General features: G+C 37.6%; 1 protein-coding gene across 2 annotated transcripts in view; it reads left to right on the top strand.

Annotated features, from left to right (window-relative positions):
- LOC107602894 (partitioning defective 3 homolog B-like) overlaps positions 1-19,920 on the top strand; it is a 103,042-nt gene that overhangs the window by 2,346 nt on the left and 80,776 nt on the right. For both annotated transcript variants that reach the window (XM_016295507.1, XM_016295506.1), the window contains exon 3: positions 12,700-12,801. In XM_016295507.1, coding sequence (XP_016150993.1) covers positions 12,700-12,801 — 102 coding nt within the window. The remainder of the gene's footprint in view (positions 1-12,699; positions 12,802-19,920) is intronic.

The following is a 19,920-nucleotide window of genomic DNA, read 5'->3' as shown; positions in this document are numbered from 1 at the left end:
TTTTAACAATGTCACTTTTAATCAGTTTAATGCATCCTTGCTGAACAAGTGTTGATTTCTTTAAAGAACAAAGAATAAATTCATCAGACCTGAACTGGGTAACCAGATTGCCAGACTAAATAACAAGAAAAGGCAAAGAACAACTTTAGTAAATAATGACACATTTTTTATTTTTTTGGATGAACTGTTCCTTCAAGGACTAATGTGTTTTGTATCACATCTTGTACATCTTAATAAAGGTTAATAATAATTCTGGGATTTAATACTTCAGTAACAGTATTCAGCATAGTGTCGGTTAATTAAGTCTTACCGTAACACAGATTGGCCAAAATTACAATGGGATTACCACACGCTACATTACGTAAGTTTTAATATTTGGTTTTACATTTAATTAGAGGATGATCAAAAATGTATGCTTTACCTTACGGGATTGAATGAACTGTAAAGACCTTATTCATTAATTTCAAACTTGTTAGTCAAAATCACGTGCTGGGAGCCTGATGGGAGCTGAAATGTCGACCTTCTCTTATTATTGTAAAATTGAAAAGGGGGTTCATAAGTGCCTTTCTCTGATGACAGGAATCTGCAAAGCTGATTTTATTAAGTCGGGGGCAGTTGTGCCTTGTCCAATTTTTCTGTGTGATAAATGCAAATCAGTGTTAAAATGTGGCGTCCGTTCTGTCCCCTGAGCACCGACCCTTTGCCCCCTCATCAGATATTTCCCTCATTGCTGCTTGAGCTTCATTATTTAAATAGTACATCAGTTTGAGTGGCACCCATTTTCGCCAGTTTTCTCAAATCTCCCGTGGACCGATGGGGACGTGGATTCGCCACTCTCCCGGTGCATTAGGGTTTAGGCGGGCTCCTAATAAACAGCAGGCTTTTCATTCTGCATCGCTCCAGGAGCCTCCAGGCCCAAATGAACCCATAGATTGCTGCAAGACTTCCTCGCCTTACAATTTACTGCGTTATTGCTTTGTCTTTAGAGTGGTCAATTTGACTGATGGGAGACGGTCTTCGTGTTTTGTAGTGATCAGACCCGGGGTGGCGGTGGCCTTGTATTGCACCCTGTCGTGTTTGAGATAGTAATATCATGCGATGGATTTGGCAGGTCAGGGCTCTGACAGGAGATTGCCAGTCGGATCCGGGTATTGCTTGGTTTTAGTATGCGATCGGCGTGCAAGATCTTAACAGGCATTTACTCTTAGGGGCCACTGCGTGTCGAGCTAAGCTCAGACGATTTTTTTTATTTCGGGTGGGCACGTCCTTTCACTCAGGCACGTTTATGTGTGTGCCTAGCCTTTATTTGTGTGTTTGTTATTCCCATCAGCTCAGTGTTATTGGCTGTTAGTCTCAGGGGAATTGGCGCGTGGGCTTGTGACGCACACGAGGCCTCTGTGAGGATGGATGGAGCTGTTTGAGGGATCCTGATTGGCTGCTGTCTCCAGGGCCTCATTTCCAGGCCAGGGCGAATGTCTGTTGCTTGGTCCCCACAGAGTTTCTCTGATCTGGCTCTAGTCGGTCAGGGTCCCAACAAGTAGTGTTTGCGCAGTACTAAATATCGGACGATATTGTGATGTGAAGTTTGTAAGTTAACTTGTCAAACCTACTGATTTCCAGTTATATGCTTTGATACAGACTCTCAAGTTCTCCAGGGTATGAGGATTACTAGGGATGCACCGAATGTTCGGCAACCGAAATAAGCGAAAAGACCAAATAAATTGTACCGAACAATGACGTGACGCGATCAAATAGAGGCATGCGCTAATGCAGCAACACGACGGCAGTGTGGAAACATTTAAAGCTATCCGAGAAAGACGCAAAAATCATTACAAGCACCGACAGCGAGAGACTGTTTAGTACTGCATCACATGTCTTCATCAAACTCTGCGCTAAAGCTGTGTTACTCGGCAGCTGCTCAGTAACATTTTTATGAATTTTTACAAGGCATGTGACAATGCGATATGTGCCCAAATAACAAACAAACGTCTTCCCAAATTCTTAATGAGAATCATTTGTCAACAAAAAGAAGCACTGAGGTCTTTCTGCGGGTTTCTGCCAAAATAAAAGTTGAGAAAAAGCAAGAACTCCGTCAACATTAATAAAGGTTATTATTGAAATTTTACTGTTGTTCTGTAAAATAAAATAAAAAAAGAATAATCATGAAATTAATAATTACAACAGCTCTATTAAAACATTTATTGTAACATTTCCACATAGAGTTCAGACTAGGATCTATAATATTTTCTAATGTTTTAAAAGAAGTCTCTTCTGCTCAGCAAGGCTGCATTTATTTGTAAGGCAAAAATACATGTTTCATTTTGTTCGGCTTCGGCCAAGAATTTTCATTTCGGTGGATCCCTAAGGATTACTACTGAATTTGTCCAGTGAGACTGATTTAAGGTGTGGTCATATCACTGAAATTTTGTGTGCAAAAAAAGTCTGATATTTATAGAGATGTAAGAAGTACTGCTCACGCAGGAGTCACTTTTAAAACCGGTAACTTTCTGTAGGTGAGTACGGTGAGTTCATGTGACCAACTTGAGCATGAGTGAAACCTGTGTAGGGAACTTTTTTTTGGGGAATCCCCCATTTGTAGGGATTTCTATTGGAGTGACTGGATTTTGTTCAGGAAATTTCTCTAAGAAATTGTAAATGTGAAACAGAAAGCACCTTAAAGGGGTCATATGATGTTGCTAAAAAGAACATTATTGGCGGGCTTGAGTGAGCGCAGGCCGGGGGCCTGAGTGAGCTGCGGTGGGCGGGCTTGAGAATGGCGCGGCCGGCGGATTCGACAAAGGAGCCGCCAGGGGGCTTGCGGCAACCACATGTGACGACCCCAGGCTGGACTCCGCTTCGTCCACGGTGAAAGCCGATCCGGCGATCCACAGCGCGAAGTTGATGTATTTCCTCAGCGACCAGCACGGATCAGCTCCAGGCATGACGAAGCGGATATCGTCCTCTTTTGGAAGGCCAAACAAAGTAGTTTCGCTTTCACAACAAAACACACAGCAACAACAATACTACAGCGAGAACATTTGGCGCTGTTATGCAAATCTTCCCACGTGACGTAGGTATGTGGTGGCGTGTTAGAACGAGCCGTTTTAAGAAGGCGTGGTTAACTCTGAACTTTTATAAAGAATATCTCTTTGGATTTGAGACTTTAGTCTTTGCAACTTTACAGATCTTCTTTATGCACCAAGAGCTTGTAACACTCCAAAGAGAAAGGAAAAATTGAAATCGCATCATATGACCCCTTTAAGGGTCAATGACTTTCTCATTTTTGGTGGCTGGATCTATTAAAAAATGCTGTCAAATGAAATTCTTACCTGTGATTATAATGTCTGGATTTATAAAAATTATTTAACAAAATTGCTTTAGTGCTTCTCAATATTAAATTTTTTTTGTCTAAGTCATGTGGTGCAACCAACATGAGGAGAAAAAACACAAAAAATATCTAAAAATATCGGATAATTTGACCTTTTATGAGTTCACAAGTATTTATGAATTAATAATTCGGTTTTTAGCAGGACAAACAGACTTGTTTTGTGATGTAAGAAAAACTGTAAAAGATATTCTCTATCCAAGTACAGTTTTTTTTTTCTCTAGTTGAATTTTATTAAATGTTCATATTTGTTGTGTTTGTTTATGTATTGTTGAAACAGTATCTGCCATTAAATATCAAGTGAAGCTGATATGACAACAAACTCAACACATGAATTACTGATAATTGACAAAATTCTTTAACATATATTTTTATTTACCTTATTTTTAAATTGATAAACAAAATAATAAACATTATTCAAGGAAAAAAGGTCACCCCATGACATTTTTAGCACGGTTACATTTAAACTTTTCTTTATTGTATAAAATGTTTTAAGAAACCTAGATAAAAATAAATTACATTTCTAAGAACTTGTCACATTAAACATTTATTTCCTTTGTAATGGACATTCTTGTCATTGACCCATTATTTGTAGCCCAAGATATCAATTTAGTATCAATTGAAAAAGTACCAGTGGCTGCTATTGCATTGGTATTGCAAATTTTACCAGTGGCAACATTTTGGTATTGATCTAAACCTAATCCAAATAAGAGGAAGAGTGTGCATGAAACTAGTTACATGTATGCAAGCAAGCATGCACACAATTGAACATATTTACACACTCTCACACAATATGATGGATAATGGTATTAGCTTTATGAATAGTACTATGCAGCGCAGTAATATTAGGTTTAGTTGTGTTCTGTTTATGATTGCAAGCATTGTACCGCAGCATGGTTTGTCAGTACTGAGAAGGCGGTACAATCGATCTTTGTGATAGATTGTTTTCATTACTTGGTTCTTTTCCCTGTGAGACTGTATGATTCAGAGCTGCTGGTAACTACTAACTAATGTCCTTCAGGTTTCCCTTGAATTTCATTAATAGAGTTAATAATCATAATGTTGCATTTATTCATGAATGCAGGGAGGTTTCACAAATCACATCTCAGCGCTTTCAGCCCAAAATGCAGAACAATCGGAGCATTATGTTTGCAGGAATACTAACACCCTCATCAATCAGTGCGGTTTTTGAACCTTTCTCAAACGTCACGGCTCTGCCACACCATTTAAAGCTTGAATTCAGTGCCAGTACGTTCAATATTTGCCAGGAAGTTTTGCTGAAAGAACGTGGATGAATGATGATTTGGGGTTGCTGTGTCTGATAGCTTACTCATTGATTACCATAGACAACCAACAGACACGCTGAGGTTGCTTTGGGTGTTTTTGTAAAGTCGCCTACATGCTGGAAAAAGCTCTGACAGAGTTTTTGATGGATAGAAATTCATAAGATGTGTTTTGAGACTGTGAAAGAGCCGGGGGAGTTTGAAATCAAGCAGGAGTACAGTGAATTGGTCAATTGAAATAGAGTAGACTTTTGGTTCTATTGACAGATCATCACATGCGCAAACCCTTGCTTTTTTCCATTATGCCCTCTCTACTGTAAGTGATAATTCAGCCATTGAGACTCGTAATTATTCAATTACTGGTGTTTAGTGAAGGCTTCATCTGATCACACCAGAAAGCATGCTGATTATGAGTTAACTGCCTGTAATTATCTGTTTTAAATGCTCGGACATTAGCAAGATTTCAGCATGTTAGTGGTAGGCTTTGGTTTGTAGATTGTGGTGGATTATCCCTCCAGCACATCTAATAGGCAGAATGGTTCACTGAGACTGACTAGTCTATCTATATTTATTTTTAATTTCATATATTAGCACCATTGCTTTATTTAGGTTAAATGGCGACACAGCCTGTATTTTCTATGAAGCGTGATGTTTAGTTTTCTTTGAACACAAATAAAGGCTAAGAAAAAAAAGTGAATGTATCTATGTATGCTATGATATACATTGTGTAAATCAATTCTAAAAATGAATTAAAATGCATAAAATATACTGCAAACTGTGATTAATTTTGTGACAAAAAGTGCTTAAGTAAATTAACGCAGAGCCTTCAATTCTGCAAACAACTCTGAGGAAACTTGAGGAGTTTGTTTTGGGTCAGATTTGTGCTCCATCCAGCTATAATAAGCACAGTATATTTCACAGTCATATCTCTGATAACAAAGCAGACACGAGACTGCCCACTTGCTGTTTAATGCAAAACTTTTATTAATACATGATGCCTCAAACTTTGTGAGCAGTCATTTAAACACTGCTAACTTATTTACAAAGTTGAAACACACTGCGAGTCACTACTGGCACTTTATGTAAAATACACCAGACTAAAGAAAGCCTAAAGGAACAAACTTTTTTTTTTTTCCCGTGTTTTTTTTTTTTGTGTGTTTTGACGGAAACTTCTATGGTTGAGACAGTTAGTATGACCTTTTTACTTTTATCTCTAGTCATGAAATGGTTTTCTTAATTAAAATGAGATCCTAAAGATGTAACAGCAACATTTAATTTTGAAGTATATAGTATTCCAATGCTTAATCCAAGCCAAATACACCTAGTCTGGGCTAAGCCCCAAATATCCAATGATCCTAGAACCACCCCTTACTCTCAAAATGCTAAAACTCTTTCAAAGCATTTCTTGCAACTCTCATTTTTTTCTCCTGCAAAGCACTGCTTGTTTAGTAACCAAATGTGTTTAATGCTAATTTTCAAGATCATTACTTTTGGACTTTTAAATAGTCCACTGCAAGCACAACGTCCCTAAAGAATGGAGATCTAATTATACAGAGCTTCATTAGGGCCAACTAGTTGACTAATTGATTAGATTATGTAATGACTACTTTATGTAGTTTTCCAGATCCCTTTCCTTTTGTTTCAGGATTTTATACAGAACATCAAGTTCAACAGAGTACCAAAATTATATTTATTTGTACCTTGCATAGTTCTTTTAATGGTCACATAACCTTTGACTTCAGCAACAATACCTTAGGGAATTGGTTTCTGCTCACTTTTAAAATTTTGCTATTTTGTGCATAATTATGTGGGTATTTGCATTCAGCATTGTTTTCCCAGTTGTCTGTGACCCTACCAGAACAAACCTGTCACCATTTTTGGTAACGACCCACAAGTTACGGACCACTGCTCTACTGAATGGTTTTCCCCATTCACTTTGGCCTAGTTTTATGGACGGGCTAATTGCGTGTAGGCTTTGTTGCGCTGAAGGCTCTCAACTTGTCCAAACGCCTGTAAGCTAATAGAGGTTAAGCTGTAGCCTTACTCTCTGCATTTCATATTTGTGGACAGTTCGACCTCTTAGCTAGCTGTCACAGCTTGGAGCACAACTACTTGGCTGTGCGTTATCTCGCCCGAGATAGAGCGGCGAGAAGTGTTGTTAATTAACAGATTTCCTTCTCCGCCATTGAAGTCTCAGCAGCTCATAGTCTTGCGTTTTTTGTTATGCTAATCTAAAACATTTTCCTGCAGGTGTGTAATTATGCATTTAATGCGTTTCAGGATTAAAGCAAACGAGAAATGGCCTAGATTTAGTTGCGCTAATCTTCAGCCTTTTAAATGGTGCCATACATCAGCTATCACTTGAAAAGAGCGCGGTTACCACTTTGAGGATTTGCTGTCTAATTTCTGCCGCATGCCTACTGCTTTGTGTATCGCTTTGTTTCGTTAAATTCAATGAGGTGTTTTCCATTGACCCGGACATGTCAGTTTACAGTGGGAAGAAAAGACGCCTGTGATCTTCAGCCAGTGCTCTTAAGAATGTTCCGGGCTGGGAAATGTGCTTGAGTCGAAGGCCCTACATACTTAGCATGTCTGCAAGCCTTTGTCTAGAGGCAGTAAATTGTTTGAGAGAGAGAGACCTTAAGCGGAGGAAGTGCTTGGGAGTCACTCAGGAAGTTATTCCCTTCAATAACCCGTTGGAAAAGGACTCTTAATTACCAAGGCAGACGTAGGCCGGGGTTGTACTGCTGTTTTTTCATTAAGCTCAGGAATGCCAGATGCACAAGTGCTGAGTTGGCTGCCAAAGCAGCTGATATCATGGAAAAGTCTGGACGTGTGCCAGCAAGAAAACAATTAGCACGCCTCGCCTCAGAGACAGTGTCGGTTAGCATCTGCTCTCAATGAGAAGCATTCCATGCTAGGTGCGTGGTTTGGGATGGAAACAACCTCTGGACCTCAAGATGTCCTCGTGAAGTACCTCTGTTCAGCCTTCAGCAGTTTTGGCAGCAGAACTCGCTCTCAGAACCCTAATGTGCTATTTTCTGTGGATCCACATCCGCTGATGTGGTTTTAGTTGTCTGTAGTCATTGTTTTCAGTGACAGTTGGAGGCATAGAGCTCTCTTTGAAGACATTTCTTGGAATAAACCAAATAAACACAATGTGTACTCAGTAAGTAAGTAAGCCTGTGTTTTGCTTTTATTTTAGAGAAGGCTGTTAGGAGTTAGGTTTGGGTTGGGTTTTCATGCCTTCCTGCTGAACCTGATTTTTATATATATATACATATATAGAACATACATACTAGCTGGCCGTTGACTGTAGGCTTTTTGGTGTGTTCATGCACAACTTTTTTGGTCCAGACAACAAAGGCAGCATGAGGTGACACCACAGTCGGCTTCCATTGCAGCGAGTTGTTTGATGTTGGTTTGGTGTGTCTGGGCCTTTAATCACCCCACTATAAGAAGTGGATTTTTAAGACAACATCATGTTAAAAACAGTCCAGCTTTAAAAAAATTATTCCCGTATTTGAGGCCCCTGCATTCTGTATTATTAGGTTGTGCTTATTCTAGCTGCTCTTAGAAACCTGTCTGATTGGAGTCAGACATGGCATATATAGAACATACATACTAGCTGGCCGTTGACTGTAGGCTTTTTGGTGTGTTCATGCACAACTTTTTTGGTCCAGACAACAAAGGCAGCATGAGGTGACACCACAGTCGGCTTCCATTGCAGCGAGTTGTTTGATGTTGGTTTGGTGTGTCTGGGCCTTTAATCATCCCACTATAAGAAGTGGATTTTTAAGACAACATCATGTTAAAAACAGTCCAGCTTTAAAAAAATTATTCCCGTATTTGAGGCCCCTGCATTCTGTATTATTAGGTTGTGCTTATTCTAGCTGCTCTTAGAAACCTGTCTGATTGGAGTCAGACATGGAACCAGGCTTATGTCAAAGGGCTTCCTTAAGATTGTCAACTATTTGTTTAGCCAGCCTGCTGTCTAGTCATTCTCTAGTGTCCCCTTGGTGTTGACCATTCCATGTATACTGTGGACAAGGCTGTGTGCTTCAGTCTTGTAGGGTGTGTGTGTGTGTATGTCTGTCTAAAGCATATTAATATGGTATGGCTTCCTGATTATTGTATTAACGCTGCTGATATTTATCAAACGCAATAGTGGAGTAGGACTGGAGAGTCCAGACATGCTGTCTGTTCAGGACTCTTCCTCTATCTCTGTCTCATTTAAGTACTGATTATCCACATACATAGCCCTTCACATTGGCCTCTGTGCCCAGGAAAATATTAATTTCATTTGTGCTACCATATAAAAACTATCTCATTCCATTCAGGTTATATTACAATCCATAACAGAAAATAAGGTGTGGGTCAGAAAATGGTATGTTTATTAAATTCAATTCACAGCAAAATTGGTATTTTCATATTTGAACAGAAAGTGAATGCGGTTCGTAGGTGGAAGATCGTTCTCCGAGATGGACAACGTCTTATTGCATCATTATCATCACCATCATGATCATCATTACTGTTTATGAGCTTGGTAATGATGTTAGACTTGGTAATGGACCCTGCACCAACAAAAGCAATTGTAAAAATACGGCAGGAGCCCCACTGCTCACCGTCATCAGGGTAAAAATTGCAAAATGTTCCATAGATTTCCATCGTTTCATTACAGCGCCGCCTCGCTATCTCCCGCTACACTTGTACATTCAATGGTCTCATAGCTGGGAATAGCTGGCCTTAATGTGGCATGTAATACAGCATTATTCCCATAGACTGGCACACTGTCACTCTTTGCTGAATGCCAGAAACTGCCACACTCATGGCCTTCGGCTCACCCTGTGTTGCTGTTAGCATTCAAAAGCTCAGGGCTCATTTAGGTGAAATTGTGATTAAACGGGTGCGCTGGCTGTCAAATGTCATTTTGCTCATGGGCTGCGTGAGATGAGGTCATATGGGATCCAGTGTCATGGTTTTATTTTTTATTGTGTGTAATACAAGCTTTTTGTGACGCATTGGAGATTCTTCAGTCTTCTAACATGACACTGATGCCATAATAGAGACAGCAGAATAAGGAATAAGTGACATATGGCATAAAATAGTATGTAAAGGGTGATGGGTGTACCTTTAGAAAACTCACTTAGTAAACTTCTAAATGCCTACAGGGACAGCATTGTAAAGATGGAGGAGATAATATGTGTTTGCACCATTTTTCATTGCTAGAGTATTGTTTTGTCATGCCTATTTCTTAGTGTTTTTCCTTCCTCTTTTTCTAGTAAAACAACTAAATATTCTTAGCAGCACAACAGCATAAATTATTAACACATAAAATATGTCTGAAATACAGGCTAATTGTATTTTGTCTCATTGTATTTGCATTTTTTCCCCCAATGATTTATACTTAAAGCAAGTGCAAAACTTTCCAATGCAACGAGAAAATACATTTATTTTCTTGAATGTAAATCTTACCTAGTTTTGGTTCTTTGGTAAATGTATCTTATTTAAAATATGTTTCTCTGCAACTATGCCCTCTTGTGAAAATATTTTTAACAGGAATTGAGAATCCACAAAGACTAGACAAAATTCAAAACTTAAATCCCATAATAAATGTTAAAGCAGTGGAAAAAAAAAAACTCCATCTAATGAATATGTAAGAAGATTTCACCCCTCACACTTTATCAAATGTTAAACCCGCTTGAGATTGTGAACTCGTTAATTAGACTGCTGTTTCACAGCAATAATACAGAAGCATATTTTATGTAATTATAGATAATGATTATGACGGGGGTATTCAAGCATAGTTTTTTCCAAGAAGTACATTCAATATTACCTCACATGCTAGCCTATATGTTTGAAGAAAGATAAAACAGGTTTCGTATGGTAAGTGTAGACATTTATCACTTGGTCAGCTCACATTAAACGGGACCAAATTCATTTTGTTAGGTCTGATATCCACTCACCTGCCAATACAAAGAATCGGTCTGTCCCAGAACAACAGAGGGTAAGTTTCAGTGAATTTAGGGCTGACATGTAGGGCTGTCTGTCTTTTCAACTTGCTGTCTTTAGAAAAGTTTAGATGGTATTTCTTTCTTTTCATCTTGCCTCTGTATAAAGCATATCAAAGTTCATAAGTGCAGCGCTGTTTTGTTTACAGCGGAAACCAAGGAAAGACTTTAAGCACCACCTGCTGGCAGAGAGTGCATCTGCGTCTCATTCATCTCGTTCGCTGTTTCTGTTTCTGTTTCATGCAGATATTTTTTTATGTATAGTTTCACAAAACTGAAGTCAAACCATTCAGTTTTTGCTTCAAATTTTGAAATTATACAATCAAATTTAGATTAAAAACTGCTCATGTTGCATGTATGCAGCATCTTTGTTTGGATCATGATTAAAATGCAGTGGTTGCCTCTCATTTAAATGGAAAGAGCACAGACGAAGCCTTATTTTGTTTATATGAAGCTATTCATTTTATTTGTGTTACTTACAGTTTTTATTTGATTTGGGGCTTGTTTTAAAATTTCAATTTAGTTTTGTTAATTACATTTACATTGTATTTAAATTTGGTCATTTAGCAGATGCTTTTGTCCAAAGCGACTAACTAATGAGGACAACAGAAGCAATCAAAACCAACAAAAGAGCAATAATTTGCAAGTGCTATATTAGTATATTATTATAGTGTTATATTTCAATATCACAAAGAAATGTGCAGCATTTTGTCCAAGCAATAATAAAAGGACACATTTAGTTTATAATTTGCCTTAAATCTCATTTTGTTAAAAAAAAATCGTGAATCGAATCGTGAAATCCAAATCGTGAATCAAATCGTGAGTTGAGTGAATCGTTACATCCCTAATTTTAAGTAATTTTAAAGGATATTGTTCACTTACATCTATTTTTATTACCACAAGAAAATGTATTATAATTATAGGGCCCTATGAAATCCGTTTTATTTCCAATTTCAGTTTTATTTTTCTATTTTCTTTTTTCTATACTCTGTTTTAATGGTTAAATTAAATTTTAGTAATCAAAAAGCCTGTCTAATTAATTGAGTTTTACAGTTTTATCTTTACCACATTCTGTTTTCCAGTATTTTCTGGATTCCATTTTAATGTTTCCATTAAATTTTAATAATCATCTCCAATTAATTGATTTTATTTAAACAATTATTATTATTTTTTTCCAGAAAAACTGCACATTTCAATCAATCAACCAACAATCTCAATTTGTCGTGTGAGAACTGATAGCTCTGCTGTCCCACAAAATCCAAGATAAACAGTGTAGGCCCATATCAAAGGTTCAGGTTTCACGCTATCAATGAAGTTTTGCTGTTACTCTATGCCAAGGCAAATACTGTTTAAGCATACCATACCTCCCACTACTACTTCCTCTACTTTGCTACATGGCATTGCCTGACATCAATCATCTCTCACTTGCTTTGTGTTAAGTTAGCATGCATCATGAATGCAGCCAAAAAGTGAGATGTAATGACATAAGATCAGGCGCAAAATGGAATTAAGCCATTTGTTGTGCAGATGCCTTGTTTATACCTCATTTCTTGGCATAAGCTGAAATTGACATTTGGAGCTCAGATTTGGAGTTACATCACTCCGGTCTCTGGGACCTGGTTGGCGGTGGTTGTGAGCTCACAAGGATTTGATGATTTGTGGATGTTGATGTGATCTGCTTTGTATTTTGTCAGCATTAATCAGAAAAGTCCATCGGGCCCCTGATAGTGCCTTGTGGCACTCCACCTGTAGGAGATGGTTGTAGAGGATTTGTGTGGGAAGACTGCAATGAAAGATGTCCCGAGCTGCTTGTACATCAGAGTGAACTCATACACGCTGCTCTAAAATTAGCTCAGACTCGAGTACTTTTAGCCATGATGGGCAGGCTCAAGTCACTGCTTTTATTTTAGAGAATAGTTATAGTTTAGACATCACTGTGGGAACCCTTGTTAACTGATAAGTCTGAGGTCATTACATGTTTTCTTGCTGATTACCAACTCTGACGCTTTTTGTTTTGTAGGAGGGATATTTCCTGGTACGAACCCACCATGTTGAGTACTGTGATGGGGGAATTCTGGACCCTGATGATGTGCTAACAGACCTGGTGGAGGACAAGGACAAGGTAAGGCTCAAGGAAACAGTTGGGTATTAATATTAGATCCGCAAGACGTATGTTGTTACATCCTCTAAAGAAAAATGTCAAGCTTAAAAAGACATAAATATTGTGAATTGCTGAATCATAGACCTTTAAACATAAAAAAAAAAACAGTTTGCAAATAATTGCCCATCGGTGGTAGCTTAGAATATAATTTGCATTTTCAACGTCCTAAAGTAAACATTAAGGCCTACAGTAAACAGTAACCTAAGTCAGTGTTTCCTATAGAATTCGGTGTTCAGGGAGTTCTTTCTCCACTCGCCTAAATTATAAAAATATAATTGTTTTTAACTACAAAATATATATGGTTTTGTAACATGTTTTAAAGTTTTTCAGACAGTTTAGTAAATAAATCAGATTTTGATTTAGCATCCACTCAAGAACTCAGTGAATACTTTGTGACGAATATGAAAACTCGTAACTGTTTCATGAGAGTCATTCTTGTGTGAATAGAATCACAGTGGTTGCAGTTTATATTTATTTTTGGCTGTAGCCAGTGAAGACACAGTAGAAAATGTGTTGGTTTTATTTCATGTTGTGGTTTCCGGTCCTTCAATTCAGGCTGGAAGTTTACATCTAGAATAACATATGATTTATTTTGCTGTGGTGCTGTAGCTTCAGTGTGTAGGCATTTGGTCCATTAGCAATGAAATAATAAAACTGTGAAGCATTAGCTTGGGTACATTGGCTTTACACAGTATTTGATTTATTGCTAATAATGCCATTCATTGGTAATGTCATTTATTCCAGTGCAGCAGAACAGCCTAGGAAGGAACACCAGAACACATTTACTTTCACAAATGTGAGAAGATTTGTTGAAGTTGTGAGAAAATGTGAGAATTTATGGAAAACAAAATCACATGAATATATAAAAAATCACAGGTTAGGTTGCAATGCCATATGCGCCGAATATATGTGCTGTGAAAAATGAGAAAATATGAAATATACTTTACTGAATGTGAAGTGCTTTGGTGATGTTTTATGGAGGTTATGATAAAAGTTTTTAACCGTAATGTATTTTTAACCTTTTATTGACATGATAGTCATTCTCTGATTATAATGGAAACACAGCATACGGTTCACGGTTTCATATGGAAAGTATATCATTGAAAAAATGATAAATATCATTGATATTTGCTTGAGAGGAGGCCATTTGGACCACCCTCTCTGAGGAAAGAGTGGTCTCTCCAATGAGCCCTTGGGGTTTTCTGTTTGTCCTTACTCTGTATGGAGGTTATTATATTGAGCTGTGTGGCCGCTCCTAACTCAATAACACAAAAGGGCATTTGCCTCTTAATTGAATTCTCTCAGGCATCAGATGCAAAGCTTTTGATTTCTGCACACTAATTAATAGAAGTGAAGGCACAAGGCATTATGGGTTGCATGCTCGCTCTCTCTCGGAGCAAGATGATTTCTGGGATATCGCTTTATAATCAAAGTGTGGAAGTGTTTTATAGGCTTTAGCCACAGGGAATGCAGCCAATTTCTGAGGAAAAATTTGCATATGAAAGATGAAAAATTGTCATGATTTATGAGTGGGACTATTAACTTAGAGATGATAGTGCCCAGTGTTTCAGCATTCAGACCTTCTATAATTGGTCCCCTAACTATGTCTATAAAAACAGTACTTTTTTGGTACCATATTTTAATTTGGGGCTATTGCTTCAATGTGTTAATTTAATACAGTTGAAGATTAATTAAAGCAGTGGTTTAAAAAGAAACAAACACATTTGATCTTGCTTGCTGACTTGTACACTACAGGAAACCTGTCTCTTTAAAGCGCACTTATAGAGAGCAGGCAGCACAGAATAATAAGCTGTTCACATATCAAAGCTACACAATAAGGATTGCCCAATCACTGGCCTGATTGATTAAGGAAAGTTTATCAGCACTATTTTTAATTCTCATCAATTTAAACATTCAAGCCATTTTAAAGCACAAGAAGATGCGAAAGAGAACTTGGAAGTTTTTATTTGGCAGCAGCAGGTATTTTATGCTTAGATTATGTCATTAATGTTTATCAAACAAGAAAAAAAGAATCCCTCACTGTTCTCTGAATGAATTTTGTAACTTTAATAAGGATTAATCTTTAATTCATACAGGGGATATGCAGTATTATTTTACATTTGATTACATTTAATTTCTGTGGTATTTCTTACAATACTACAATAGTCCTACCTAAAAACTGATTATTTCATTTGCGTCTTTGCACTTATGTATTTATGTGTGCTACTGTTTGTAATTTATTTATTTGTAGTTTTTACTGTGAAAATGAAATTGAAATCAGAATTCTGAAATTTAATTGGAATGTAAAATCTTGGTGTTGTAACAATCTTTTTTTGTTGGAATACAAGGATGCATGGGTCAAAAATAATGAAAACGGTAACTATTTTCATGCATTTATTTATTTACTTTTTGTTGCAGGGCAAGTGAAAATTTTAACAGGACAAATAAAAAATGTAACCACTTGCCCAACTGAGCCAGATCCCTAGCAATTATATATATATATATATATATATATATAAGTATTCAGTATGGGAATCAAGTGAAGGATCATCAAACTGTTTCAGCTAATTGATTTGAGTCTTTCATTAAAAACCTGTTCAAGAATAAAATCTGACTTGACTATTTGCTCTGTATGTTAGTTTTGGAGTGCAGCCATTGACGATATCACAATAGAAAAGACATTACCTTGCCTTTATTTCATGGTATATGAATTAAAAAGCATTCAATTCAGTAGGTTCACAAATCAGGTAAAATAGTCTGATTTCCTTTCCAGTTGTGCTGTAGATTCAGTGGTGGAGTTATTGTAGGAACAGGAAATAATTTTATTGAACGTTAACTGGTGTGAATATTCTGTGCCGTAATTGACTGCATTTCATGTACACTCACACAGAAACACACGTGTGCATACACTTATATAAAAGCATAAACTCACTCCTCAACATTTCTTCCATACTCACACTGGCACAAAGTCTTCTGATGGTATTGTGCCTTTATTCTGTTAGAGCGGGTATTTACTCATAAATCCAGACTGGGATGAGGAATGAGCTCTCACTGTAGTGATGTTGCCATGGTGACAACTTCCCAAATGTCACAGCCTGCGTTACTGTATCCTGGTGATCCAATAATTATTCTTTGCTGTTTGTAAGCCAGGAGTCGGATTTTCTTTCCTTCCGAATATTTTTTTACAGTGATGCAGCGTTGGAGTCATTTCAAAACAGCATTTATATAAAGTATTGACTTTAAAGCAGGTATGTGCTGAATGCACTTTTGAAATCCGTTTTTCAGATCTGCCACATATGGTGCGTGTTTGCGTTTGTGGAATGTGCCATTCATCTTGTTAGAGTGTCAGATCTTCCTCTGTCAACAAAAACACAAACCATATTCTGGTAATTACTGAGCCACACCCTCTGTAATGAAGCTTGCATACCACTGACTTGACTGCTAACACACACACACAACCTGAAGGCACATTATACGATGTGCTTGCTTTGGCCTAAGTGTTAAACTACACTCTGAATCACTTATGTTCAATATTTTAGTACTTAAAGAAATAGTTCACCAAAAATGAAAATTTGATGAAAATGTACTCGCCCTCATGCCATCCAAGTTGTAGATGAGTTTGTTTCTTCATCTGAACTGATTTGGAGAAATTTCGCATTACATCACTTGCTCACCAATGGATTCTCTGCAGTGAATGGGCGCCGACAGAATGACCAAGCAGCTGATAAAAACATGATGATAATCCACACAACTCCAACAATGTTTTGTAACGTGAGAAGCTGCTTGTTTGTAAGAACAGTCCGTCATTAAGGTGTCACTTCTGGATAAAATATGAGTCCATGATCCATAATTTCACTTCCTTCAGTGAAAAACTCTGTCCCCTGTTGTCCTCTCACATCTGAATCCACCAGCATATGTTTTGCTAGATCTGTGCATTTTTCTCTCCTGATTAAGACAAAAATGTCTTATTGATGGATTTGTTTATTACAAGCACGCAGCTTTTCACATCACAAGATGTAAATCGATCAACAGGAGTTGTCAGTTACTTGTGGATTATTGTGATGTTTTTATCAGCTGTTTGAATTCTCATTCTGACGGCACCCATTCACTCCAGAGGATCCATTGTTGAGCAAGTTGATGTAATGCTAAATTTGTCCAAATCTGTTCCGATAACATCTAGATATCAAATTAATCTACGTTTTGGATGACCTGAGTACATTTTAAGCACATTTTCATTTTTAGGTGACCTATTCCTTTAAGTAGGCCTACTTGAATATTTATTTCTTCTATTGAACACAAAAGGAGAAATTTTGAAAAATAGTGATTTAGTTTCATGTACAATAGCAGCATATGGGGACCAGGGACTGTCAAGTTTCAGAAGGGATCAAAAACACCATAAAATTACAAAAGTGGTCCAGACAGCAATATTCAAAGTCTTCTAAAGCCATATCATGACATATAGACTAAGGTTTTTTTATTGTTGTTATTTTTGGAGCTTGACAGACTTCGTCCCCATTCACTTCCATTATATAGAAGAGAGTGACTGCAGTATTCTTTGAAAACTCAGGTTTGGAACATAAATGATGGAACAATATAAATATTTTGGTGAAGTTTCTGTTCCTCACTCAAGCTTGAACGTTCTTTAAAATGTCTTGGAAATATCACAAAGAAATACAGTCAAACATGTTTAAGAACCAATCTGCTATTTTAGTCTGTCTGGTGTGAAGATGTGCTCTGCTATTATTGCTGAAGCTGTAAAAGTTTTCCGATTTCCGATTTACTTTTCTTCGGAAACATTCCACCAAACATTCTCTCACGCACGCTCACAGATGCCTGCATGTGTTAATGATATGCTAACAGCTCTGATTCACATTCAACTGGAGGCAAAAAATGGTACATTAGTCAACACTCTCATCAATATATGAACCGAGAAAGACGTTAGAATATTCATCTGAATCTGTGCTGCCGACTTTTTTTTCGGCTGGAGTTAGCCATGCCTTATGTTTCAGGGCCGAAGAGTAGTGCAGCACACTTGTTCCTTTCTGCCCTCTAGAGGTCTTTTATAGTGTAGACGTTACTTCTTATCCAGATTTAAACATTCTGCATTAGCCACTTGTTCAAAAACAAGATTAAAACCAAGCAAAAAGGGCAAAGCACGAACACTCCTTTATAGATTTTCGCTAAACTTTCTACACAGTATTTACAATATTTCATTTCTCATGGTATTTCAAAAACAGCCCTAAAACTGTATCTTAAAGGTTACGGTGTAATGGGAGAGCAGGGAAAATGGAGTAATGTGTGTGAATAATATTGATGTGCGTGCAGGAGGTTAATTAAAAGCTCCAGTCATTCATCACGGGCCGAAGGCAGGCAGATGGACTGACCGGCCTCAAATCAATCACACGCTCTCGGCTCGTTGTACTGCTGATACTCACACACTCTTGTAGCTTGCTGTGTCTTGACAGGCTTGCTAGACTTTAACTCTTGTCTTTTATTAGTTTTTTTATCTTCCTGTCTGTTTCACATTGTCTGAGCGTGTTAAGATATGTTTGAGACTGTCTCGGTCTAGTCTTGCCTGAAACCTTGATAATGTTCATCTCACACTGAGTGGAGTGTTCCAGCTTTAAGGGGCTTGTCTTGTGTGTATCAGCCTATGGCGTTCTCAACTTCTACTTCTCCTGCTTTACTGAGGCTAGCATGTTTAAACCACTAGCAATGACATCGGTTTCACTCACTGAACATCAAATCAGAAAGGTTGCCATTGTCTAAATCTTTGTAAATTTGTCTTGTGGTCTTGTCTTGTGGCATATCTCAGTTTACACTTGTGTTGAGCTTTCAGAGAGTGTGAGGATGTGATTGTGTACTTACAGCTAAGTGGGAAGTCTTTAGGTCCTGGAGCCTTGTTTCATTTCTGATTTGACTGGAGTGTTCTGCTGTTTTACTTGACTTTGAATGTTCTGCACCTGTACATCAGTTTCTTCATTCGGTCTGATCGGAGTAGATCAATAGCCTATAGACCAGAACTGATTTCCTTTTGAAGTATGTGATTTAGTGCTTGATGTTCTTTTCATTAAAGAGGTATTTAAGGCCAAAATATAATGTATGTTTTCTAACCAAAAGTGTTAAAAAATATATTTTATGCAGTTTTTGTATTACTAAGTGTTTATTTATTTGACTGACTTAATATTTATTCAATACTTATTTTTGTTGTTGTTACATTCCACCAAACATTCTCTCACGCACGCTCACAGATGCCTGCATGTGTTAATGATATGCTAACAGCTCTGATTCACATTCAACTGGAGGCAAAAAATGGTACATTAGTCAACACTCTCATCAATATATGAACCGAGAAAGACGTTAGAATATTCATCTGAATCTGTGCTGCCGACTTTTTTTTCGGCTGGAGTTAGCCATGCCTTATGTTTCAGGGCCGAAGAGTAGTGCAGCACACTTGTTCCTTTCTGCCCTCTAGAGGTCTTTTATAGTGTAGACGTTACTTCTTATCCAGATTTAAACATTCTGCATTAGCCACTTGTTCAAAAACAAGATTAAAACCAAGCAAAAAGGGCAAAGCACGAACACTCCTTTATAGATTTTCGCTAAACTTTCTACACAGTATTTACAATATTTCATTTCTCATGGTATTTCAAAAACAGCCCTAAAACTGTATCTTAAAGGTTACGGTGTAATGGGAGAGCAGGGAAAATGGAGTAATGTGTGTGAATAATATTGATGTGCGTGCAGGAGGTTAATTAAAAGCTCCAGTCATTCATCACGGGCCGAAGGCAGGCAGATGGACTGACCGGCCTCAAATCAATCACACGCTCTCGGCTCGTTGTACTGCTGATACTCACACACTCTTGTAGCTTGCTGTGTCTTGACAGGCTTGCTAGACTTTAACTCTTGTCTTTTATTAGTTTTTTTATCTTCCTGTCTGTTTCACATTGTCTGAGCGTGTTAAGATATGTTTGAGACTGTCTCGGTCTAGTCTTGCCTGAAACCTTGATAATGTTCATCTCACACTGAGTGGAGTGTTCCAGCTTTAAGGGGCTTGTCTTGTGTGTATCAGCCTATGGC

This window comes from Sinocyclocheilus grahami, unplaced genomic scaffold, assembly GCF_001515645.1.
Source record: "Sinocyclocheilus grahami isolate Dianchi unplaced genomic scaffold, SAMN03320097.WGS_v1.1 scaffold337.1, whole genome shotgun sequence".
Taxonomy (NCBI): domain Eukaryota; kingdom Metazoa; phylum Chordata; class Actinopteri; order Cypriniformes; family Cyprinidae; genus Sinocyclocheilus; species Sinocyclocheilus grahami.
This window is presented reverse-complemented; position numbering and strand designations above follow the sequence as displayed.